Source organism: Syngnathoides biaculeatus, chromosome 23 (assembly GCF_019802595.1).
Source record: "Syngnathoides biaculeatus isolate LvHL_M chromosome 23, ASM1980259v1, whole genome shotgun sequence".
In the NCBI taxonomy this organism is placed as follows: Eukaryota; Metazoa; Chordata; class Actinopteri; order Syngnathiformes; family Syngnathidae; genus Syngnathoides; species Syngnathoides biaculeatus.
The window spans coordinates 8717858-8743617 of NC_084662.1; the positions used below are offsets into that span (position 1 = coordinate 8717858).

General features: G+C 45.5%; 1 protein-coding gene and 1 pseudogene across 4 annotated transcripts in view; one reads left to right on the plus strand and one right to left on the minus strand.

Moving 5' to 3' along the window:
- usta (uronyl 2-sulfotransferase a) overlaps positions 1–25760 on the minus strand; it is a 47517-nt gene that overhangs the window by 11586 nt on the left and 10171 nt on the right. For 3 of the 4 annotated variants that reach the window (XM_061812694.1, XM_061812693.1, XM_061812696.1), the window contains 4 exons: positions 13188–13231; positions 7767–7922; positions 1587–1666; positions 1363–1516 (listed from right to left, as the gene is read on the minus strand). In XM_061812694.1, the coding sequence (XP_061668678.1) occupies positions 1363–1516; positions 1587–1666; positions 7767–7922; positions 13188–13231 (434 nt within the window). Of the gene's footprint in view, positions 1–1358; positions 1517–1586; positions 1667–7766; positions 7923–13187; positions 13232–25760 lie in introns of all 4 variants that reach the window. The other variant, XM_061812695.1, reaches the window with a different exon arrangement.
- Positions 12401–12519, plus strand: LOC133497072 (5S ribosomal RNA; annotated as a pseudogene).

The following is a 25760-nucleotide window of genomic DNA, read 5'->3' on the forward strand; positions in this document are numbered from 1 at the left end:
ACAGTAGATATTAATATGATTTGCTGCATCCATTCATCAACTGACTCCATACTGTCGTCTTACTTTAAAATTAATGCGAACAGACACTTTACAAAACAAAAGTTTCCGGTATGTTTATGGCCCGTTTTTTTTTTTAACAGGTCTCCAAAGCACACGCAAGTCTCCGATGTGGTCGCACTTAAATGGAGTCTGTAATTGAATTCAAAGTCAATTTAATTATTGGGCTGGCGCCAGGATGCCATGATGTCCCCCCCCCCCCCCCCCCTTACGATCTTCAAAATGAACCGGTTCCTACTTTGATTACAATGCAGGAAGTAGCCACGGACACGACAATCGTCTGAGTGCTGAAATGTAGGTGGTTACGAGGCTATAACATTTAAAAAACAAAAAACACTTTGCGTGTTAGCAGAAAGCTCGAAACGTGGACTCACATAGTCCTTGTGGAGCAATCACTCACCAGAGTCCACTGGAATGCTAAATGCTGAGAACACATAGTAAGCTCTCCTTTATTAGTTCATTTTTACCGTGGCATGGTGTCTATTTGAGCACTATTTCCAGTCTGATTGTAGATTTTTTTATTTTATAGAAAAATCCTTCGGCATACTAGCAAAACGCACTAGGCCTGCCCACGAAAAAGATAAAAAAAAAACAAAAAACAAATAAATTACTGTATTGTGGAAGTGCACTCACTTCACAAAAAGTAGCAGTTTGGCAGATTAAAAAAAAAGGCTTCAGGCGCATTAATCACTGCCAGTTGTCAGTTAATTAATGCAAAAAAAAAGTAGAAAAAAATGGCTTAATCTTTTAAATTCACTTTAATTATGCCAATCTTTTTATGAAGTGCAATATATGTTATATAGTGTAATTATTCTCTTGAAAAATAAATTTTTTTGTTGGTGTTTTTGAGCGGGTGGAACGGATTAATGGCATTTCAATGCATTTCAATGGGGAGCGATGATTTGAGATACATCAATATCGGAGTTCACTGGTTAATTGTGCCTTTTTCCATCCGGTGTAAAATATTGAATTCTTCTGACTGTCACTGTAAACTGCTTAAAAATTGAATTTTTTTTGTTAGTATTTTTGAGAGACTGGAACGGATTAATGGCATTTCAATGCATTTCAATATGGAGTGATGATTTGAGATACATCCACATCAGAGTTCACTGGTTAATTGTGCCTTTTTTCATCCGGTGTAAAATATTGAATTATTCTGTCACTGTAAACTGCTTAACGGATGGACATTATTTGGACAAAATTTTCAGGCCAACGAAGTGACAATGGATGATTTTTCTCTTATTACGCAAACGTGCGGCTGCACAGTGGTTGACAATGCCTGTATCAACGGGAGTGGGAACCTGCCAGGTATCGCTCGTCATCTTTCATCTGGGGGGTGCGGATGAGGTGGTTCTGCTCGCCCCGCCAGTCGCCGAAGCGACGGAAGAAGTAGTTGGACAAGAAGCGGTTGATGGGGTCGCGGATGATGTTGATGTAGACGGGCTCCTCGATCTTAAACCTGACAAAGGCGAGTTCGGATCGGAGTCAGTGAGCGGCAGTCAGAAGCGCAAGCGAGCGTATCTACTCACCTGGTGAAGTTGAGGAAGTGAACGTGACGCGTGTACAGGAACGGCTGAGGGATATTAGTGATATTCTTCATGAGATCCACCTGAAAAAAAAAAAATGTCCCCATGAAATAATTGCAAAATAAAAAGATGACCTCACTGATAAAAAAACAATTAGAATAGCTTTTGGCTAATGCAAGCTAACAGAAACCACATGCATCCCCCCGCTAATAAAGCGCTTTATGAAAGACAAACACACACAAGCGCTTTTATAAACTCAAAAGTTGACATCATAAGTGGTGAATCAAACCGAGCGTTCAACGGTCATTTCTTGTCAGGACTGAGCTCAGCGCAAGCTCACCCTCGGTTGCTTCACTGCGTCACCGTTAGCTTCCTCTCGCAATATTCGTCGCCGCTGTTCTGCAGAATTGGCAACAGCGGCAATTTTATAAACATACACGCTCTCTTTTTGACGTTTGTTAATATCTTGGTCTGGAAAGTACCCTGAAAATAGACAAACTGCTAATATACGGATTTCCACGTTTTTTTTTCGCCCCACTTTTATTAGGTCCTGTCATCTTCCACGAACCAAGAAAAGCTAGCTAACCAGCAGGAACAAAAATAATTTTAATGTTTTTTTTTAGTTGTTTTCCCTTTTTTGCGAGAAATACCGTAATTCTCAGCTTACAGAGCGCACCTGGTTACAAGTCTCACCAAGTACATTTGTAAAGGAAATACCATTTGGTACCTACATACGCCGCAGGTGTGTAAAAGTGCCCACATTGAAACCCGCATTGAAACACGAGATATTTACAAAGAAAGACGGTACACAGAAAGAGTTTAACGCTAGCGCGGCGTTAGCGCTGACGCTAGAGCTAACGCGAGTGCCACGCTAACGCTAACAGGGATTTAAAAAGATAAATTAAAAAAAAAAAAACCCTGTAAAAATGGTAAATACCACTGAGACACGCCAGTAGCACAGCAGCAACACCCTCGCACAGCGCTAACAGGGCCGGTAAAGGTCACTTCCTCGGCACATATATTCCACCGGTCTCATTCTACCTTTTCTGCTCGAGTTCCCCCCTTGCGGCCGTTAGAAAAAAAATGCACAAATTAGCCGCATCGCCGCATAAACCGCAGGGTTGAAAGCGCGTGAAAAAGGTCGCGGCTTGTAGACCTTTTTCACGGCTTGCAGACGGGAAATTATGGTACATTTTTCTCTCTCATTTCAATTCTGATTAATGTTACCCGCATTCTAGAGTAAGAAAAATAAACAGTATAGCTGTCCTTTATGAAGCAGGAGGTGGTATGCGACGATTTGGATGGACAGAAACACAAACGTGGTGCTCCATGATTTTGTTTTTTTTCAGTCCTACTTATATTTGGAAGTTTTCAGCATCACACTCGTCTACTGCCTGCACCGGAATGCCAAACGGTTCATCCAGTCGTCGTCCACGAGCCCCGGAAGCGGCCCGCTTACGAGATAAAAATCAAAGCTGCGACTTTCTGCTCTCCCCATCAATATTCATGAATTATTTCACTTTTAGATAAAGGAATTTGCTTTCTGGTTTTTTTTTTTTTTGCCGTTTCAAGCGCAATCGAATCATTACTCCATATCGGAATAAAAGTGGTACAAATTGCCCACTAACAAGCAGCACAATAACGGCACTCAACCCCCCGTATTTTTGTAAACGTTTCAACCTTGGCGCAAGTCTGCACTCTGCTAAAGTGCCATTCTAACTTTCTTCCTCTTCCCTTCCCTTGTGAATGAAAGAACCTCCTGAAGGCTTTCAAGGTCTGCATGGAGTGCGCGCGGGCGGCAGCCAAAACAAACGTGAAATATGACAGTGATGTCATAGGCTGCGCAAACGCCAGCTGAAGGTTATGCAACCTGACACATAATTCATGCAGACCTTCACATATTTGACTCGTTCAGGAACGTTAGCCTTCACACGTGTACAATGAAGAATGGTTGCCGCGCTCGCTAAGAAGGTCTTTTTTACCTATCCTGGTACTGTAGCTAGCTCGTGGTTTTGTTAAAGCAACAATAATAACCGAGAAACATTGTAAACAGGGGATACAATAACGAAAATCGCTGTGCAAAGTAGGGCGATAGCGCAACTAGCTAAGAGAACCTTGGTACGAACGGAACTGAAAAACAAAAAAACAGTCGGCGACGCTCCGCAATTGAGCACCGCGCACCTACTGTGACCCTGCAACGGAAAAGCCGTGAACCCTGCGTTGAGTTTTGAGGCACCACGTGCAATATACTGAACCTCGAAAACATGGCGTGATTGTCAAATAGAAGCAAACTGCCACAAAGACACGAAACGGGTCAAAATATAGGACGGTGCGGGTTTTTGTTGCCCCATTTACTGACCACCACCCATGCATTTCAGTTACGTAGACTCTCCACGCTGAGCTTTCTCGCCACAGGCATATAATTATTCTTCAGTGTCATTTCACAACAAAATATTAATGACTCACTCTTGAAAACTTCCTTTTCAATGGATTTCGAAATGAGCATGAACATTTAATAACTATAAAATGCATTCGTACACAGTTTTATCACATTTAGTGTATGAACATAAACTAACAAGCTTCTTTTCTTCGATCTCATTTCCATGCATGAATATTTCAGAAAGTAAAAGTACCTGGACAGGATCACTTACACTTGCATATAATTTAGCAGGCATTTGAAAGGATCTTTATACGAATTTAAAATAACATAATAAAAGAAAATATTAAAATAAATCAAATATAAGCATCGGAGCCCATTAGATTGGGAATACTTTATGTTATAGGCCGGCAGTGAGTAAGTCCAGCATCTTGAAGTTTCCAAAACATTAATAGCACTTTTACACGGCTACGGCACCACTCCACACCAGACGCTGTTTTTTTTCCCCCCAAAATGAAGCCAATTCTGGCTTTTATGGCTGTCTAGTTTGGCGCGTAAAGCTAATATTCCGTCTTTCAAAGCTGAATGAGTCTCCTTATAAGCAGCGTTCACTGAAGGGTGGCGTTTATCTGCCCGGCTCTTTGAATGCGCTGCTCTTATAAACTCGCAGTTATGTCATAGCTGCGGCAATATGTATACTTGTTTATGTACACAAGACTCTTAATCTTAGGCCTCAGTCAGCTTTGGGCCTCGCACCCTCCAGCTCAGTACATTTCCACTTGCTCTGCTTGAACTTTTGGGGGAATCGTTTGTAACGTTCATTAAAACGCATTGTGGTGTTTAATTTCTCATCCCGAGGTGGATTTAAGATCGGGCGGCATCGCCTCCGTAGCGAGTCCAGACTAATTAGCCCAAAGCTAACCTCTGACGTTCCTCCCCGCCCTCACTGCAAAGCGCAAAACTTCTCTCCCAGGTTTATGTGCGGGCCTTAAGCACATTTGGCAACGCGAACACGTGTTCGTGCACGCGGGCGCGTGCGTATTCTGACCTAGCCCAAAGGCCGTCTGGCCGGGCTGCGTCTCGTCCACCGAGCGGAGCTGCGGGGAGGGAAAACGCGGAGAGATTCCACGCATACCTGCGACCCCCAAGCCCTCCGTTCTTCCTGCGCCCCGTGGCGTCCTCGCAGGATTCGTGAAGGGGAAACGGGGGCGGGGCGAGTCCTTTGCCGCAAACAGGCTTGCGTTTGGCTTTCGACGTCCTTAGCGGAAATGAAGGAGTACCTCAACGTACAAGCTCGATTCGTTCTGTGACCGAGCTTGTAAACTTGGATGGCAAATGTATCAATGAGAATGTAAAGAAATCAACTGTGCTGAGAAACTGTCATTACTGTATCTTCTTCTTCTTCTTCTTCTCCTTTCGGCTTGTCCCGTTCGGGGTCGCCACAGTGTGTCTCGCGCGTCTTCAACTCGAACACCCACAGTCCTCATGTCCTCCCTCACAACATCCATCAACCTTTTCTTTGGTCTTTCTCTCCCTCTTTTGCCTGGCAGCTCCATCCTCAGCACCCTTCTCCCAATATACTCCCTCTCTCGCCTCTGGACATGTCAAAAACCATCCAAGTCTGCTCTCTCTCTAACCTTGCCTCCAAAACATCAAACTTTAGCCGTCCCTCGAACGAGCTCATTTCTAATCCTATCCGACTTGCTCACTCCGAGCGAGAACCTCAACATTTTCATTTCTGCCACCTCCAGTGCTGCTTCCGTGCCACCGTCTCTAATCCGTAAATCATGGCCGGCCTCACCACTGTTTTATAAACTTTGTGCTTCATCTTAGCGGAGACTCTTCTGTCACATAGTACACCAGACACCTTCCGCCAACTGTTCCACCCCGCTAGGACCCGTTTCTTCACTTCCTTACCACACTCACCATTTCTCTGGATTGTTGACCCCGAGTATTTGAAGTCATCCACCCTCGCTATCTCTTCTCCCTGTAGCCTCACTCTTCCCCTTTCACCCCTCTCATTCACGCAAGTTATTACATACATTATTGTATGTACTATAGGAGTGGGAGTCACTGATGGTGTAGTGGCACACACGCCTGACTTTGGTGCAAGCAGCGTGGGATCGATTCCTGCTCAGTGATGGTGTCGATATCTGCTCTGTGACTGACTGGTGACCAGTTCAGGGTGTAGTCGGCCTTTCGCCCAAAGCTAGCTGGGATAGTCTCCGGCTAATGGATCGATGGACGATGGTATTTGTGTGCCTTTAAGGGGTGTGGACTAATGAGTGACACAAGATGGAGCCAGCTTGCGCGTTTGTTTTTTAATGTGGGGGGTAAAACAAAATCTACATCTCTGTGTCACAGATTTTCAACTTTTGCAGGCGTGTCGGGAACGAATTCCGCTGAGACTAAACTGGGTTCAGTGTATGTTGTTTGGGGAGAGCAGTTTTTTCAGCAGTTTGTATCTGGGGAAGTCCTGCAAGAGTGCGGCCACCACTACACATGGATACTCTCCGTTTCTGGAGCTTGGGCAGGAAGTGGGTTTCACCACCGGCCCCACACCCCCCTAGCGGCCTGGGTTCCGAACAGGACAGACGGTTCACTGTGCTCGCCGCAACTCCACCGGCATAAACCATGCGCATTCCGCTAGGATCGCCGGTTGGAAATGGGTCGGCAAGAGCAGACCGCGAGTGATGAGACCAGCATCTCTAAACTTAGCTAGCGTGCACGCGCATAGCTCGATGACCACTCAAGTATGCACGCTTAGACCGGACCGCCGTTCCCACCCTTTTGCCGGAACGCCCGCAGATATCTAACACTCGATCGCATCTGACAGATTGGTGTTTTGCCACAGTGCGCGCTGCCGGACTTTCAGGATTAGATGGATGCGTAAACAAGGAGCAATTTCAATGCAGGGAGTCCTTGGGTTAAGACGGTCTCGACTTAGGATGTTTGGACTTGACAACACCCTTCCCCTGTCCGCCATTTTGTCTGGCTAATCCTTGTCTGTGAGTTTGTACGCTGGAAGTATCTTCGCGTATTTTTACCCTCCTTTTTAGACATTATGGCCCCAAAGAAGAAAGCTGCGTCTTCTAGCAATGCTTCTGCAACCAAAAGAAAATCCATGACCATAGAAACGAAGCTCAAGATCACAAAAAGATCGGAGAAAGGAGAGACAGCAACACCACCGAGGCTTCAGTCGGTCGACCGTGGTGACAATTATTAAAGACAAAGCCCGTATTTTAGCGCATGTGAAGGGTTCCGTTCCAATGTCGGATACGATGATCACAAAAAGTGGTTCTTTGATACTTGTCGAGATGGAGAGGATTGAGGACCAGGATCCTTGGCAATAGCTAAGCACAGCCTCCCCTTCTTCTTCTTCTTCTTCTCCATCCACCAATTAGCAGTCATGCTAAGTACGCCATCTTGTTTATTTCCATCTATTTGTATTTTGATGTAAATTCTGTCTTTAACGGTGGAATCCGACTTCAGTCGAAATTCGAGTTAAGTCGCTACTCTCAGAACCGAAATCAGTCGAAGACCGAGGACTCCCTGTATTCACATTTACACAGAATTATAGGCGACGACGGCGGCGCGACGTAGCAGCCGCCTTCGGTTCTGGGTTCTGTGAGGATACAATTTTTTTTCCGTGTTCAAATATATTTACAATATGTTTAAAAGTGTCTTTAATGAGTTGAAGTGTGCTTTAAATGTGTTTAAAGAGTGCTTGTTTTCACTTATTGCGGCCGGGTCTGGAAAGCATCCCTCAGCGATAAACAACGGTTGACAAAACATCTTTATCTCACCTGCTCATGTTTCGTGAGGCGCGTTTTGTTGTGGATGTCCGACGAGATCAGGTTGAACTGATGCTTCTCGGCGAGCAGCCGCAGCAGGATGACGACCGTGCGGCTGCCACACTTGCCCACGCGGTTGTACACCACCTGGCTCGGAAACGGGAGCACCTGGGAACGCACACGTTTGGCTATCAGGTCGCCGTTGCCACCACATTACACAGAAACAAAAAAAAAAAAAAAAGAAGAAGAAATCGTTTCTCGGAAGAGAGTGACGCCGATCATGACGCAGCAGTTAACGGCAGCGACCCGGTGACTCAACAGCAGAAGCGCGGCAAAACAAAATAAAACGTGATTGAACACAAGCGTTGAGCAGGAAAAAAGGAGGCGCGCATTTTGGTCCAATATTTTCTTGAAAGAATGAACCTCGTTGAAGCTGATGTAACAGTGAGAGTGACACAGATTGACAGGAAGTGAGTCAACGGTTAGGAAGAGAAAACAATTCTGTTGGAGAGAAAAAAAAAAGCTTTGGAGAAAAACTTGATAGAGATCTAAAAACAAAGTTTTGGAGCAGGACTTAAAAGCGTGTTCCCTTCATCTCCTTTTCCTGATGGGAAGAAAATGCAGGGAGTGATGGATTCTTGTTAACGTTCCCGGTCTGGAATTGTAATAATGTTGTCCTAAAAGGGGGCTGGTGAGGGGGGGGGGGGGCTACAAATCTGACCCCACTCTGCTCACTGACTTTTTCCACGCAGAAAACTCGGATTTGACATACTTGACCTTTCGTTTACGAAGCAAGCACATGGCAGCAAAAATATTCATCGGGTTAACTATTTGACATCCATCCATTTTCTTTGCCGCTTATCCTCACGAGGGTCGCGGGGAGTGCTGGAGCCTATCCCAGCTGTCAGCGAGCAGGAGGCGGCGTACACTCGGAAATGGTCGCCAGCCAAATCGCAGGGCACATAGTCGGACTCACAATCACACCTAGGGGCAATTGAGAGTGTCCAATTAATGTTGCATGTTTTTGGGATGCGGGAGGAAACCGGAGTGCCCACCCGGAGGAAACCCACGCAGGCACGGGGAGAACATGCAAAATCCACACAGGTGGGGCCGGGATTCAACACGGGACCTCAGAACCGTCAGGCCAACGCTTTACCAGCTGAACCACCGTGCCGCCAACTGTTTGACATTTTAAAAATATGTATCAAATATTTGGTTAATAAATTGGAATTCACTCGTTCACTGCCAGCCATTTTCAAACCACAGTTCTCCGTATTTTCACCTGAAGGTTATTTTACAGAATATTATGTTCTGTGACATTGAGGAATAACCTTTCACCCAAAACAAAAAATATAATTCTTTTCCTCATATTATGAATTTTTCGAGTACGCTGGTCAGCCGAAGCGCGGATATGCACGATTTACCGGGCCGTTTGCTCGCCCCCCCCGGGAGAAGTACAGTACTGTGCCGCTGCTGCTGCTGCTGCACACACCGGGTCTGAAGTGAACGTTTGCCAGATGAGAAGCTCGGGGAAAGAAGCAACAGGAGCGAAAGAGCGACGTGAACCTCGTCGAGGAAAACCGCAGCCGTGACGAGGTGCCAAGCGTTCCCACGCTTATTGTTTGTTGTGTTGACTGAAACCAAATTGGCTCCATGCGGGAACAAGGTGTGAACGTTTGCGTGCGTGAGCGCGGCTGTGGATCGACGGTGGCACGACACTCACCCCTCCCCAAAAAATAAAAGTTCACGGGCCAAGACAAGTTCGCGCAGGTTCTGTTCACCACACTGCTTCAGCTCAGGACTTGTTGCGACGTCGGAAAGTGGCGCACGCGTCGTCACCTTCCGACTGCTCAGTGTTGATGGGCCCAAATCGACAGGAATAACAATAATACTAATAATAATTAAACAACCGAATGCACAAGCATGATTTTGTCTTTGCATGTTGGGCATTGTAGCCATCACGTAACAATAGAAAAGATCATTTATTGCATCATGATGACGATTACATCATTCACTGCCGCGGACGCTTGTACATACCATATTTTCCGGACTATAAGTTGCAGGTTTTTTTTTTCATAGTTTGGCCGGGGGTGCGACTTATTCTGCAGAGTGACTTGTATGTTAAATTATTAACACATTATTACATCCATCCATCCATTTTTCGAGTCGCTTATCTGTTATTTTCACACTGACAACCATAAGAGGGCGCTCTAGGTCCGTGTATCTGACGACGGATGGAGAGCACAGCTTCCGGGAGAATCTGCCGTGCAACTTTCCGGGAAGTCTTCGGATTGCTCGACAAAGTATGAGCTTTCTTGACAACCATAACCATCCTGTCGGGATTCAGAAATGTTGGAATAGGCTAGTTGTAACTGCAACTGACGATGAGTCGGACGTAAGCGACGTAGAAGAGGAAGCGGCGTGTCGGCTACCGCTGGACTTGGCGAACTTGTTTAGAAGTGACGCAGAGGATGAAGATTTCATTGGATTTTAGTTACTGGAAATTTGGAGTGACACGGATGGTTTTGGTAAACTTTTTCATATATGATTTATGCTATAGTTATCAGAATAACTCGTAATATGTTATGCTAACATACCAGGCACGTTCTCAGTTGTGTCACATAACGTAAGCATACCGTTCAGACTGTTGTTGCCTCTATTTTTATTTTAAATTGTTCGTCATTTGAATTTGAATTTTTCTGTTCTTGGTGTTGGATTTTATCAAATAAATTTCCCCCAAAATTGGACTTATGCTCCAGTGCGACTTATATGTGTTTTTGTCTTCGTTTTTATGGATTTTACGGGTGTTGAGACTTGTACTCCGGAGCGACTTGTAGTCTGGCAAATACAGCCTTGTCCTGCTTGTCTGTGAAATTCAGGTTTGTAAGGCAGCGTAGTGGCTAACAGATTCCTGTAGATGGCGGTGTTGCATTGCTTTACACAGCTTTTGAGTTGAAAGTATGACCCAAGAATTTTACCGGCGTTTGCGGAACAAATTTGCGTTGTATTTTTTGACAAGTAGGTTGAGTGCAGTTTCACGGCCGGCTTCCACCATTTGTCATCATTTTCCAGACCGACACGATAGCTCCGAGCGCGACGCCCACCTCTTTGGGGAATTTTATCAACGCCCCGCTCAAATCAAGACCGATGTTTTGTTCGCGTTGCGTGCGTGCATGCAGATGTGTAGGGATTTGTGGTAAATGTGGCCAAAGATTAGAACTTCTACATAACAGTTTAGTGCTCAATGCAAAAAGATGAGAGAGTATGGAAAAACCACGCACCGCTAAGAAAAACATCTTTTATGCATAGGCAGACACGACAAAAATGTGCCCCACCTTTCGAGTTGACACGATTTTTAAAATATGACTTTAGAGGGTACATGCTTCACCATATACGTTCAAACTAATAATCGCAACTTTCCAACATGTCCACGGAATTAAACGTGAATCCATCAATGACAACCGGAATGGAGGGCAGCCTTGTCACAGCTGCCGAAACAAGAGCAGACCTAATCTTCTGCGGATGCGAGACGAGCCAACTCCGTATCTGAAAATGTGTCAAAATATTGTGTTGCGTGTTGTGTAAATGCGCGCAGGGAAGGTGCTAAGAAGAGTTCAAGTTGAGGAAACGGGCGAGTCGGTCCACTGTGTCAGTCGGTGGCGCAACGCTGCGAGGGAGGGTGGAAAACACACTTATGATGTAATACTTTATTTTTTTTTCCTTTTTGGTTTTTGAACAATATCAACTTGATGAAAGTGCGTGATGGAATACTGACTCTCATTTTCTTGGCTCGTGCCAAACATTGCTCAACAATCACATGATCAGAAATATCTTATCTTAATGTCTTTTTCTTGGCTGTTTTCTGACCAAATCCTGCAAAAAAAAAAAAAATTAGTTTGGCATTTCTATCACGTTAAAAAAAAAAAATGTTGAACAGCTAATTTTTTTTTTTAATTCAGTTTTAATCTAGCGACCGTGACATTTTCAACATTTCAAGAAGTCCATCAGCTTCTTCTGGAGTTCGTCCTTATTGCTCATGTTCCCCCGACACATGCGCTCGTCATTAGCGCGACGCATTTCAAGTCATGACACGACTGCAGCCACGAGGACGACGGACGGAAAGTATTACGGAGGGCTTTCGTTTTCATTCGATTCCAGTCAGACTGTTTGCGCTTTGAGGTCGCGGCGTTCGGATGTCGCGTGAAGACGAGCGACGCGAGAGATGCGACGACGCCATCCCGCGTAATCTTGTAACTGAATTCCTGTGTTCCAGGGTCAAACTGTGGCCACGGGGAAAACTTGAATATTATGAATGCGTTTATGAAGGGACCTTCACCACGCAGAAAGAGATGAGATCTAGATCTTGACCTCGCGGAGCTGAGCTATTAAGAGATTTGTGGCGAGTCCTCAAAATTTGCCGCCAGGCTTCACCCGCATGAGATGACAAGTACAAAATTGAAAAAAAAAGATGAATTAAGCATTACCCAGTAGCTGCATACAGGGCGTCCTCAGGTTAAGACGGTCTCGACCTGAGACGTTTCGTCTTTACAACCCCCGTCCCCGTCCGCCATTTTGTCTGGCTAACGCTTGTCCGTATTTGTGCGCTTGGAGTATCTTTGTGTTTTTCGTTATTGCCAGAAAGAAGAGCTTACGGCCATGCTACCCAGAGAACGCCCGATCTCGTCAGATTTCGGAAGCTAAGCGGGTTTGTCCCTGGTTAGTACTTGAATGGGAGACCGCCTGGGAATACCAGGTGCTGTAAACTTCTCTCCCCCGGCTAAATGCGGAGGGGTCAGGAAGGGCATCCGGCGTAAAACTGTGCCAAACAAATATGCGTGGATCTAAGGTGTCACGCTGTGGCGACCACTAACGGGACAAGCCGAAAGCAAAAGAAGAAGAAGAATTGCCCTAAAGAAGAAAGCTGTCTTTTAGCAATGCTTCTGCAGCCAAAAGAAAATCCATGATCATGAAAACGAAGCTCAAGATCATGAAACCAAGGCTTCAGTCGGTCGACCGCGGTGACAATTATTAAAGACAAAGCTCGTATTTTAGCACATGTGAAAGGTTCTGGTCTGATGCCGGATACCATGATCACAATGATCTTTGATACTTGGGGAGATGGAGAGGATTGAGGACCAGGTTCCTTCGCGATAGCTAAGCACAGCAGTCATGCTAAGTACATCATCTTGTTTATTTTGATGTTAATTCTGACTTTAACGGTGGAATCCGACTTAAGTCGAAATCCGAGTTGCCGGAACGGATCTCAGTCGTAGACCGAGGACTCCCTGTATTTCAAATTTAGAGATCTCCTCTTCACTGTCACGACTGAATAATAATGCTCCCTACAACGAGCAATATAAACTGTCGAAAATCTGCTAAATCAGCAAAAACAAAGCAGAATAAATTCCAGAAAAAAAAAGGGAAGGCACTCACTCGCTCAAGACGAGGTCCGTGGTCGTCATCGTATGTCGATGACCCTGGAAAACACAAGTACACATGAAATCAGATAAATTAAAAATTGGATCACTTGCGTAATTCAATTGAGCTAGTTCAGTTTTTGCTTTGTTTCAGTTTAAAAAAAAAAAATTTTCCCCGTTTGCTTGTTTTTATTTTTTTAAATCCATACATGTTTGTTTCACATTGCAATGTATGGATTTCATAAGCGAAAAGTGGACACATTGACATCAGTTTGGATGAATGACAATAATTTTTTCCAATGTTCAAACTTTTGAGTTTTGCTTGATCAGAAACGCAGGAAAAAAAAATGATAAAGCAACTCAACAAAAACGTCTAATTAAAAAAACATACAGAACTGTTTTTGTGTGTGTTGTTTCTTATTAAATCTGGCAAACCGGGGCCACGCGAATGTTAGTTTTCCTCTGAAGTCACAAATGTTTGTCACGGTCCAATGAAAATCACGCACATCGAAATTCTTTCGCCGTGTATTTCCATTTACGAATATAAAGCAAACACTCGAAATCGGGCTTTTCCTTGGACGGCGCCGCCGTTGTTTTGTTCCGTCTCCAAACACGACCTCCCGTCGGGAGCAACGTGCACAGTTAAGGAGCGCAAAGATGCTCCGCGTGGGAACAATTGAGCCCTTTCAAGGCTTTTCCATCACAGTCTCGGAAAAGGAAGCGCTCAATTCAGACAGCGGCCTTTTCTTGTGGTCGCGAACTACGCTAGTTCAACCCCCCCCCCCCCCCCCCCGACATCCAGGTGGTGCGGCCCCAGAGCGAGGGAATGAGGTAGTGAGGGAGGCCAATTGGCTGAGCGAGCAAGGGAATAAAGCTGCGAGGAGAGGAAACATGACATAACAAAACAACCCCCCCGTGTCTCCGAAATGAGATGCACACAAACACGACGGTTTACACGCAGTCGAGGTTTCCCCGTTTGGCTAATAATGAGAGTGCGCGACGGAGATGCAGCTCGTAGCAACGCCGCTAACACTTGGCGTACAGCGACGGATGTTCGGCCGACGCTATAGAGCTCGCGCACGTGACGTCGCCATTTCCGCGGCGCCATATTGCCGGTCAATAAGAGCTGCTCGACAGCATTAGGGTTGGTTATTAACAACAGATGAAAAGGATTTTCAAAGAGGTCATTCTATGGAATACCAGCTGAAAAGACGGGAAAAGATCGATGGATTTCGGCAATTAAACGTGATGGATGGTGCCAAACCAAAATATGCGCACGCCTGTGTAGCGATCAGTTCATTACAGGTAAGAATTATTTTTCTCAATCTCAAATTACCAAGAAGTATTATCAATGCTAAGTTGACTCATTTGAGAACAATGCTTATTGAAAACAAAACCAAAAAAAAAAGACAGGGAGTCGTCTCCACCGTACATGGAAGCGCGTTGCAGCCACACAAACTTTAACCTCTCCCCGACAGATGTTTTTTTTTTTTGTTTTGAAATATGCATTGTTCTCAAATGAGTCCAATGCATTTCTAAAAAAAAGAAAATAGACCGTCTGTCGCGGAGAGCTTTAAGTAGGTTAACGTGTGGCCGCAACACGCTTCCGTGTACGGGGGCTGAAGCCGGTTAATTTCTTTTTTTTTTTTTAAATACGCTTTGGAGTCATTTGAGAACAATGAATATTTAAAAAAAAAAAAAAAAGAAAAAAGAAAAAAAACGTCTGTCACAAACAGGTTTAGCGAAGTTTAAGGTGTGGTCGCAACACGCTTATGAGGATCCTTTTTTTTTTTAATGAATGTGAGTTTGTGTAAAAATCTGAGTGGCTCCATCACTACGTGGAATTTATTTTTGATTAAGAGCAGATCCAGCAACGAAGTATTTGTACGCTTTCAAACTCTTCCGTGTAAATCGCAATGAGTTACTCACCAGATCCATGCGTAGATCCAGTTGTCCAAGACAAGCGGAAGCGGGTTAACGGTCCACTTTCTTATCGGCGAAAACATCGACTTCGACATTAAATATGGGTCCTCTGTGTCTCTCGTTTTTCCACGTACCTTCGTTTATTATCACCTTCTAAATGTTTAACGGTATCGGACAAAACTCTGGGAGTCGCGCTATACGACGTTTTCGTGTCGTCTTCAACTGACTTAGCGTTGAAGAGTGCTTTGCTAGACCGGCAGAACGGCCAGTCACGTGATTTCGGTGACTCAGGTGCACGAGCACTATTGATTGACACTTGACCCCTGTTGATGATGTCATCATATCAAATCGTCTTTTTCTTCATGTTGCCTCCAAGGCAGCAAAATAAACATAAAAAAATAAACAAATCTCTCTGACAAGGATGAGTATCATTAAAGAATGACAGTGAGTGAATAACCGGAGAAAGAGAAGCCGTGCTAACCGCTAAGCTGCGGTGAGTTATAGTCGTTTTATAGTAGTCAGAAGAAGTGATTAAGTATGACAGTACACAATTTCACAGAGGCTGCGGCTGGAATTGCGTTACAGCGGAGGCGAATCAAATCCGAACAGCAAATCAGCAGGTGAAGCGTCCAAAGCGAAAAAGCGAAAAATCATACGACAGCCACACCGTCAGGACATATGGGAAAAACAGAAAGCCCAAAAATCGTGAGGCGGTGGTTCACAAACGGTTTTTGCAGCGGTCCCCCTTTGGGAGATGAAATTGTTTTCAGCCCTTCTTCCAAGTTTTTTTTTTTTTTTTTTTAATAAACATGCATAGGCTTAGTTTGCAATAATCAGTGCAGTGTCACTTTTCCAGTTGAAAAATCACACTGGCGAGTTTATCAGGCCAAGAATGAACAAAAAATGTAAACTTTTATTCTGCTAAAGTTGAACGTCTCAAATTCCTGCAGTTATATCAGTAGCTACCGTGGGCTTGTGTGCTCGGTAGTAAATTTAACTCCTTATGCTGGTTGTAGGAGGCTGGGTACACACTGAACTGGTCGCCAGCCAATCGCGGGGCGCAGGTAGACAAACACCCGCACTCAGAATCACACCTAGGGGCAATTTAGAGTGTCCAATTCATGTTGCATGTTTTTGGGATGTGGGAGGAAAGTGGAGTGCCCACCCGGAGGAAACCCACGCAGGCACGGGGAGGACATGCAAACTCCACACAGAACTGTGAGGCCAATGCTTTACCAGCTGAGTCACCGTGCCGCCCAAAAATATAATCAATATAATAATTGCAGCTATTTGATGTGTTTACATCTTATAATGCAGAGTTTTCATTTTGAATTTTGAGATCTGCAGAGTATATGTTCTCAATATACAGGCTTAACACTGGTTTTTGTTAATAAAAACGATTCAAAAATACTCCCATTCTGTTTTTTTTTTTTTTACACTTGAGATCATTCCAGGATAAATGACATTAAAGTGAAGCGATTCGAATTGACAGAGATATGAATATTAGGCCATATGGCCCAGCCCTGACCGACTTTTTTTTAAATCTTTTAGCGGTTTCGTCTTGCTTAGCCCGGTGACGTGAAGCCGCTGTTGTTAACTCGTAAACGTGAACAAAACAACAGTCGGCCTTGTTGCACTTGAAGTCTGGTTTTGTGGAACTGGGGTGGGGGGGGGGGGGGGGGGGCTGTGTGGGAGTCCTCCAGGGAGGGGCCGTCATCACTCACACCCACGAAATGCAACCCCGACCTCTCCGCAAATCGCGCACGTCCGCCCATGCGGGCTTGTCATTAGGACCCGGGATCGGAACACACGCCGTCTCGGGAAATAAAAGTGCTCGTTAAGGTTGACGGCCGGGGCCAACACCCGCCCACCGAGAAACCTTAAAGCAGCAATCGGTAATAATCACGCTTAAAAAAATAAAATAACAGCCTGAACTCTCGTGGTTGCCACGGTAACCCTGGATTACTTCCTTTGGTGGTTTAAAGTTGGGAGGACCAACCATGAGACTTTTGATGACATTATTAATATCTTTTTTTTGGGGGGGGGGGTCGATTTTTTACACCCCAAACCCCAAAAAATGAGTTATGTACTTGGTATGAATGAAATAAATCTTAGAGACGTGTGAAGTAGGCAACGTGTATTTGTCCGAAATGAAATTAATGTGGCTCATGCACTGGAAGTCACCCGATGCCACCTCGCTTTGAGAGTCTGGAGGGGTGGGGGGGAGGGGGAGTCAGGAATTTGGAGTTCAGAGGTCTCGGAAATTCCGAGGAATCGTGCAACAAGGCATGAAAGTGTAAAGTCAATTTTTCCGTCCGAAATAACGGCGGGGTCAAAGGTAAGAGCGGCGAAACGGCAGCAGGTTCAGCGGCCTGCCGCTTCAAATTCCAGCCCGTTTCCCGTTATCTCGCAGCGACTAATGAAGACCGAGTGAGCCTCTAAGTATCTTTTAAAGGGGGGGTTGGGGGGGGGGGACAAGTCAAACATAAACATATTGACGTGTGTGTGTATGTGTGACTGATGGCCGAGCTACGTGGAATGCGGCAGCGCGTAGGCATGTAAGCTAAATGCTTAATTGGATTATTGGGTCACAGGATCTGTGGCTTTGCTTCTCGCCTGCGGTTGCACAGCCCAATTAGCATCTACGGCCACAAAAACCGCAAAAATAAAAATAAGTTACAACAAAAAGAGCCCAAAAATCTAATAAAATCATCCATCACTTCCTAAGCGAGCGGTGAAATTAGATTACTGAAGCCCAGAGGGACTTGTTAAGACCATCTAAATAAAAACAAACTTCACACATTGAAGCATTTTTTTAGGGGGCTATTGTTGCCTGAGAGAATACAGAAACTAACCAACGAAGGACAGTATTTCAAGCCATGTTAGCGTTAGCGACAGGTGTCTTTGCGCAAGTGCTGTTCAGTCTGGACGCAGGATCTCTTGCTCTCTCTCGAGAGTCGCAGTCTCTCCAAGAACTGCACTAAAGCTTTGTCGCCAGATAAGTTGGGGAAAGTCACGAAGTTGCAAACACTGATGTGGCGCCTCGACAGTGAGTTCAACAGAGATTTGTACTCTCACTGGTACGCAATAAAATGTGTCGACACAACGAGGCTAACGCAACTTTAGCACCGTGGCGTCCGAATGGCTTCTGTTGTCGTCGTCGTCAGACTACATTCTTCTTCGCTGCTTCTTCCTGTGCATATTTTATGTGGGGGCACTTTGGTTCAGATGTTCGTGGCACAAAATTCCTGCCAACAAAGTGGAAGGCGTGACAAGGCTGTCATAGAAACATCCAGTTGGAGGATTAAAATGTCAGTAACGACATGCTGTTCTGAGAAAAAACGTTCTCAGAATAGTTCAAACAAAATGAGCATCAGTGAGTATATGCAAATGTACGCACCGAGGTATTTATTGGTCCAACCCAAATTAGAACTGGTTCTGAGGCTACAATTTTAGCGGTGTATTTTTCTCAGAAATGTTGGTTTGATTCCAGATTGCACGACCTTGGGTGTACGGGTGAAAGAGACTTTGAATTTGAGCTCTTCCTTCAGTCCCAGAATGCAACGCTCGGGAAGCGGCGGACTGTCGGCGAGGCCACCGAGCAACACGTAGGAACCAATGAGGTCGGGGGGAACGACGAGGTCACCAGACTGCAAACCTGGAATGTTCCGGTTACGTAAAAGCAGATTGCAGGTTCGGAGAGTGTTGAGATCAAACCTTTATCTCTCACCACATCCTGCGCAGACCGGTTGAGACAGACAGACATGGTTGGAAGTCTTTTGGATCTTTTTTAGAACTGTTTTTATAGAGGAAATGATAGCTTCCACGAATCTTCATGCTACAACACGAGCTGTCTGCTAGCGCGTGCCAGATTCCATCAATTACTTTTTTTTTCTGACCAAGTCTTCGAAGCAGTTGGTGGAAACTCAATCAAAATCTGTTTCAAGTCACTTCTTCAAGTATGATCGCGTTTTTAAGGTGAAAACTCACATAACTCATTCAGCACAGATGGCATCTTTACAAATTGTTGCTACACTGATAGCAAAAAAAGCTACAAATTACAGTGGCAACAATTTCAAAAGTCAGCAAATATAAAATAAAACCCAAATCAAACCAGCAGCCCCAAAATGCCAAGGCCAGAAGCTAGCTAGGCGTTAATTCAGACAGAAAATCAAACACAATCCTACTTTTGATGCGTTCCAAAGGAATTTTGAGTTTTGAGTGGAAACACCTTAGCCAAATTGCTAAATGTTAGCATGGAAAACGTTCCAAATGGACAGTGAATCATTTTATCCTTTATAAGGCACACCACTGACACTTATGGACTTCACTGAACAGGGGGATTGTTTGGCTTCCATTGATCACCTACACGCCGAGTCGAAACTCCTTGTTGCTTGCCTACAAAATAATACGCGCTTCAGCGCTACCTTGCCGGACATCCTAATCACGAGTTGACAAGGCAAGAAGCGTGCACCAGAGCGTTGCGCAAAACCGTCAGAGATATCGAGCCGTACATTCATCCGCCATACGTCGATGCGGAGACGGGATCGCCGGCTACAAACCCGACATCGTGTTGGGCGGCTACCCGCCTCCGGTAGCCGAATCCGAAAGCCAACTCCCGCGGCCCGTGAGATCGACGCTATCGCAACTCCGTTCGGGCTGGTGTCACAAGTTCAAATGCCTATTGTGTCACTTCCCCCCCCCCACGATACGCATCATCTCTTAACCGACTACGCCGACGGTGGAAGATCTGCGGAGCGCCCCTGCCGATGTGGCTCACTTTCCGGACCTTGATACGGAATAACGACCGTCGTTCTTGGGTACAACAACAACATTGTTGGTTATTCAATAACGTGCCCTGTGATTGGTCTTCCGATGTAGCCGATCTTAAGGTAGTGGAGGTCTAAGCGCATTCCTTCTCGGAGTTGAAGTGAAAAACTTTTCTGAGCAAGTTCGGCTTCAAAAACATGTTGTCAAAGTGTAGTTATACTCGTTAGGCTAGCATACAGTACACAGGAAGTTAGCTAAACTGTGTTCTGGTTTTGGTCAATTTACGTTCAGCATTTTACGCCTAGGCTGTTCTGCGATGTGGTTGTAAAGTGTAAATTGGAGCTTAACCATCATCAGAGAAGAAAATAAATGATATGGAAAGATTTAGAGCACAAAATCACTTGGAATATATATTTTTAAATCTGCTAAACCAGTATTATGTATGTAAAGACACATGTAGGCAATTAAATTGTACATGTGACGCTGTTAAACTTGGAAACATGGCCACACGCTTTGACTAAACGTTTGGGCCATAATTGACACCATATGCAAACACACTAGTTCCAGTGTACACCGGGACGTACGTGTATGTGCTGCCACCCCACCCATTGATTAGACGAACCCAAAACTGCAGCCACCCCCCCCCCCCAATTACAGTCAGGTCACGGTCTTAGCCCACTCGTCCCCCGCTTCGCCCCACGCCGCTGTCACGTCAAGACAAATCCAAGTTAGACATAAATAAAATGGGACACGCCGCCGCCGCCGCTTTGTTTTTGTAGGTGTCCGAGACCGCGTCGGGTGTGGGGAGGTGGCACGGAGGCGACGGAAACCGAGGTTGGGAACACGGACGGAACCACCGCAACGGACCGCCGAGCGAGGCCATAAAAATCAACACGGGAATCCAAAAATAGGCTGTGGAACGCGGGCTTCCCCGCCACTAATTTATGCCGAAAGATCACACGTGTTCTGCCTGTGCTCGATTTCTGGGTTTGACCTTAAACTGGCCTCCGGATCGCTCAAACAAGTGGAGGAAAAGGGAAGGCGGGGTGAAATTCAGCCCTTTTCAAGACGTGTCCTCATCTTTTTGTTTATTGGATTCAGCGGTTCTGCCGCTGAGTCACCCGCAATTCGAGATACGCAAAAAAAAAAACCCAAACAAGATGGGTGCAAGTTTTAGGCGGTCAGCGAAACAAAATGTGATTCATATGACGCAATCGTGTTTTGTTTTAGGGCGGGAGGGGGGTGAAGAAAAAGAATTCCCCCTCGGTTGATCACGTGACGCACGTCAGGAAGCGGCGCGAAAACGCGGAGAACGGCAAGACAAGGAGGGAAAAATCGCGCTAGCAAACGGATTTGCGAGATGACGTCAGCGCAAGATTAATTACTGGCAGCTTCCTCACCGGCTGGACATTCCTCGCACGGGGAAAAAAATAAAAAAAAAATATGGATGACTCGCTTTGAATTACAGCACTAAATGAGACATTCTCTCAGTTTACACGTATGTCAAATGTGACTTTAAGTAGCCTGGAAAGTGAGTAAGTCTTAAATCACATTAAAGTCGGCGAGTAGCTCAGCGGCGTCCGTCGTCAGCATGTCATGGACGCTGTGCACAAAAACTCGAGTTTCAGAACTGGGACCGTTATAGTCACTGCAAGTATTGACGTCTAATTTTGTGTACTTTCAGTATGGAGGAAAACTGTATTTTTCTCTGCCGCGGTCAGCCGGTCACAATCAAATGTCATGGAAGACAAAAGAGAAGAAATGGGAAGACAAAAGGAGGAGGTGGCGGGGAGGGGGGGGGGGTAATGTGAACATCCAGATGATGAAAATGGCAGCGGATGAAGCAACAGTGCGACACATTGCGATGATGGAATGCATGACGCCATTACAAGGACAAAAAAAAAATGAAAAGAAAAAGCTTGTCATAGCGCTCCAGAATTGCTTGACAAAAAAGGAGCATACGTGCAAATGAGGGATTGGTTTTTTTTTTTGTTTTTTTTTAATCCAGGCAGAACGGTGGCCTCACAGTTCTGAGGACCCGGGTTGAATCCTAGCCTCCCTGTGTGGGAGTTTGCATGTTCTCCCCGTGGATGCGTAGGTTTTCTCCTGGGACTCCGGTGTCCGCCCACATCCCAAAAACATGCGACATTAATTGGACACTCTAAATTGCCCATAGGTCATTCATTGTTTGTCTCTATGTGTAACATACAAGAGAAAAGAGACTTGATAATATATATATATTTTTTTAATTTCACCAAAATCCCTCACATTGTGTTTTGGATTAGCTTCACAAATTGTAATTTTATCTTCAGTCTGACACATTTGATTATTTTTTTTAATGAAAATATATATTTTTTTTAAATAAAAAAAATCAAAATAAAATATAACCAACTCTCTTTTCTCTTGTATGTTACATATGCACCCTGCAATTGGCTGGCAACCAGTTCAGGGTGTACGCCGACTCCTGCCCGTTGACAGCTGGGATAGGCTCCAGCACTCCCCGTCAACCTTGTGAGGAGGTGAGCTATGTTTTTTTTAATTCAGTAACATGTTTTTAGGTTTGTTCAGGATACTTTTATCTATGTTTAAAAAAAATAGTTTGGATTAAGCTTTACTACTTCATTTTAAATCAATGTTATTTTATTGTTTTCTTTAATTTAAAAAAATGAGGAAATTGAAAATGAGGACAGGTCAGGTGTTTATTCATGCATTTATTTTTAATTCGTTTACTGAAAAAAAAACATTTGATAGACAAGTGTGGTATTTTTTTCCCTCCTTAAAACAAGCGTGAACTGTTATATTTCTTATTAAAAACAAATGGACCAAAAAAAAAAAAAAAATTGTCTCTTCAGCACAGGTGTGTGGAAAAATTCCCGCTGCTGCTGCTGCTGTCGAGACACCTTCAGCCCTGACGCCCCATCCAGCTCATCTGCATGCCTTAACTATAAATGCACTACTTCAAGATTCTCTGTAATTTGTGGTTAAAAAAAAAAAAAAAAAAGCTGGCACCAGTTAGGCCCCCCCATCCAAAAAAAACAAAAAAGCAAAACAAGTGCATGTGTGCATGTGTGTCAGCGAAGAGATGCCGCTAATTACACGGTGCCCGACTTGATGTGCTCCATAAAATCACTTTTCATGGAAGGCGCTGTCAGGCTCCACGGCCGCCGCTCCCTTGTTTTGCACCAAAATTCTTCAAGAGAACGCTCGGGACACAAAGATGCGCGCTTTGGCCTCGGGATTGAAAAGAACATAAACAAAAAAACAAACAAAAAAAAAAAGGAATGATGATTTGCATTTTTCCAGATTCCAGGCAGTCCGGATCCAAGTGGAGGCGCAAGGCAAGCGAGCGGCTAATGTAGCGGAGGCCTCGATTTGCGGCGACAAAGAGTCCATGTGCGAGGTCATGAAAGCGCTAGTTACCAGGAGCACACGGGACGCGTGTGTCTTCACAAGAAGCACCTCGTAACCCCCATGACTTCATCGGAAAGCCTCCCGAAGAAAAGGTCCACGTGCACATTTTCCCGCCCCCGTTATTTTCCTTGTCAAGTGCCAAATAAAGTGCAAGTGCCATATGCAGAGCACATGTCAGTGGGATGGGGCGGAGGAGGGGGAGGGCTCGGGGACATCCGAGTCCTGAGAGTCAAGTCCGAAACGCAACGGGGGTCGCAAAAGGTCACAACGGCAGATGGGAGAACGCGGAAGAGATGCGTTGCGAGCGAAAAGGAGCGACGCCCCCCCCCCCCCACCCCGATATAAAACAACAGATGGCAACGCTTACTCCCGAGAACTGCGAGGTCTTATTTATAGACGGGCCCTTTGAAGGAGGTGCTGCGGACGCTCAAAGCTTCAGAACATCCAGCGCGGTTAAAGGCGCGGGAGCCCGGCCTCTTCGCGGGCTACGAGCGCAAAGTTCGTCGCGTTCAACGGATTGACGGTTGACTCCAAAAAGACATCCGGCATTAGCGGTTGACGTAGCAACGCACGGCAAGAAATTCACCAGTTCGACAAAAACGGGCTAAAATGCGTACAGTTCAAAACAATGACGTGACGTGTCTCGATGACCATGTCACGTAGGGTTAGCATCTGTCTGCTAGCTTAATGCTAACCCCAATTACCATTTATGTTGTGCTGCTATTGTAGAGCAACTGGCTAGAGTGTTGGCCTCACAGTTTTGAAGACCAGGGTTCAAAACCCCGCCCCGCCTGTCTGGCATTTGCATCCTCTGCGTGGCTTTTATCCAGGCTCTCGGGTTTCCACCTACATCCCCAAAACATGCATTCATTGGAGACTAAATTGCCCCTAGGTGTGATTGTGAGTGCGACTGCTTGTCTCGATGTGCCTTGCGATTGGCTCGCAACCAGTTCAGGGTGTACCCTGCCTCCTGCCCGATGATTGCTGGGATAAGCCCCAGCAGTCCTCGCGACCCATGTGAGGATATGCGGCTCGGTTGGATGGTTGGACGCGCTGCTAACACTTGAAGCAACAGATTTAACACAAATGGTGCAGCAACAGATGTAGACTGACAATCTAGCATTGTTCAGTCATACATTCTTCAGCCTTAAGAATGACATTTGTGCTGTACTGATGAGCTGGAAGGAGTTGAGATGTCTAGGTGAACAATATATCTGTCTGTCTTATACTGCCGCATAGTGGCGAAGGCGGAGACACCAGAAAAGTCACTACAATGAGATTAAATTGATGCAGCGTATTTGGTCAAAAATATATCCATCCATCCCTCCATCCATTTTCTTACCCACTTATCCTCACAAGGGTCCCGGGGAGTGCTTGAGCCTATCCCGGCTGTCAACGGGCAGGAGGCGGGGCACACCCTGAACTGGTTGCCAGCCAATCGCAGAACACGTAGAGACAAACACAATCACACCTATGGGCAATTTAGAGTTTCCAATTAATGTTGCATGTTTTGGGGACGTGGGAGGAAACCGGAGTGCCCGGAGAAAACCCACCCAGGCACCAGAAAAACATGCAAACTCCACACAGGCAGGGCCGGGATCGAACCCGGGTCCTCCGAACTGTGAGGCCAACGCTGCCGCCTCCTATGTTTTTCCTAAGTTCAATATTATGGAGTGCTATTTTTTACCTTTTAAATACACATTTTTCGTTTTGTTTTGAGGACACCAACTTTCGCTGTGATGAGAACAAACGCTACAGAAAGATTCGAGTGCAACGTTTCCCACCATTTGACCCTGCACCTGAACGCGCCATATGATTCAAAGAACAAAAGGCTTGGCAAAAACAAGAGAAACAACAAAACCGAGCCTGACGTCTGCGAAGTCACACAATGTGGACCGAAGACTAATTACGCAGCGTGAAATGACAAAGCGGTCATTAAAAAAGCAAACAAGACTAAAAAAAGGAACTGACATTTTTGCATCAAGCCCTGGTTTCACTCAATTTCTCAGCAATTCAGACAAAACGGGGGCCTTTCGCCGAGCCGAATTCGAGGACGCCGCGGCCGACCGCACGTACGAGCGGAAAAACACGACTCCACGGAGCGAGCGAAGTGTTGCGCTTAAAGGGCGGCAGAACTAAACCCGGCTCTGTTCGGTGGGTTCGAGGTCGAAGGCGCGAGATCTGGCCCGCACGTGACACCCGCGGCCTGTCCCGGGGACCTGGCGCTGATCCGACGCAGGCCGCCTCGCCGGGCCCGGCGACGGCGAACAAACACTGCTGTCGATTCATACGCGCGGCACGGCGCGGCACTCGTGCGTGCTAACAGATGCGGGCACTGTTATTACGTACATTCCGGCCCCGTTTCGCGTGAATGGAGGTGGGAATCCGCCAAATAAAAACGGTGATACATTTTACAGCGTCCACACGCCTTCCAAACACGCTGGAAATGTATTTGAACACACAAAAGACATTGCAAGCTTGGAAT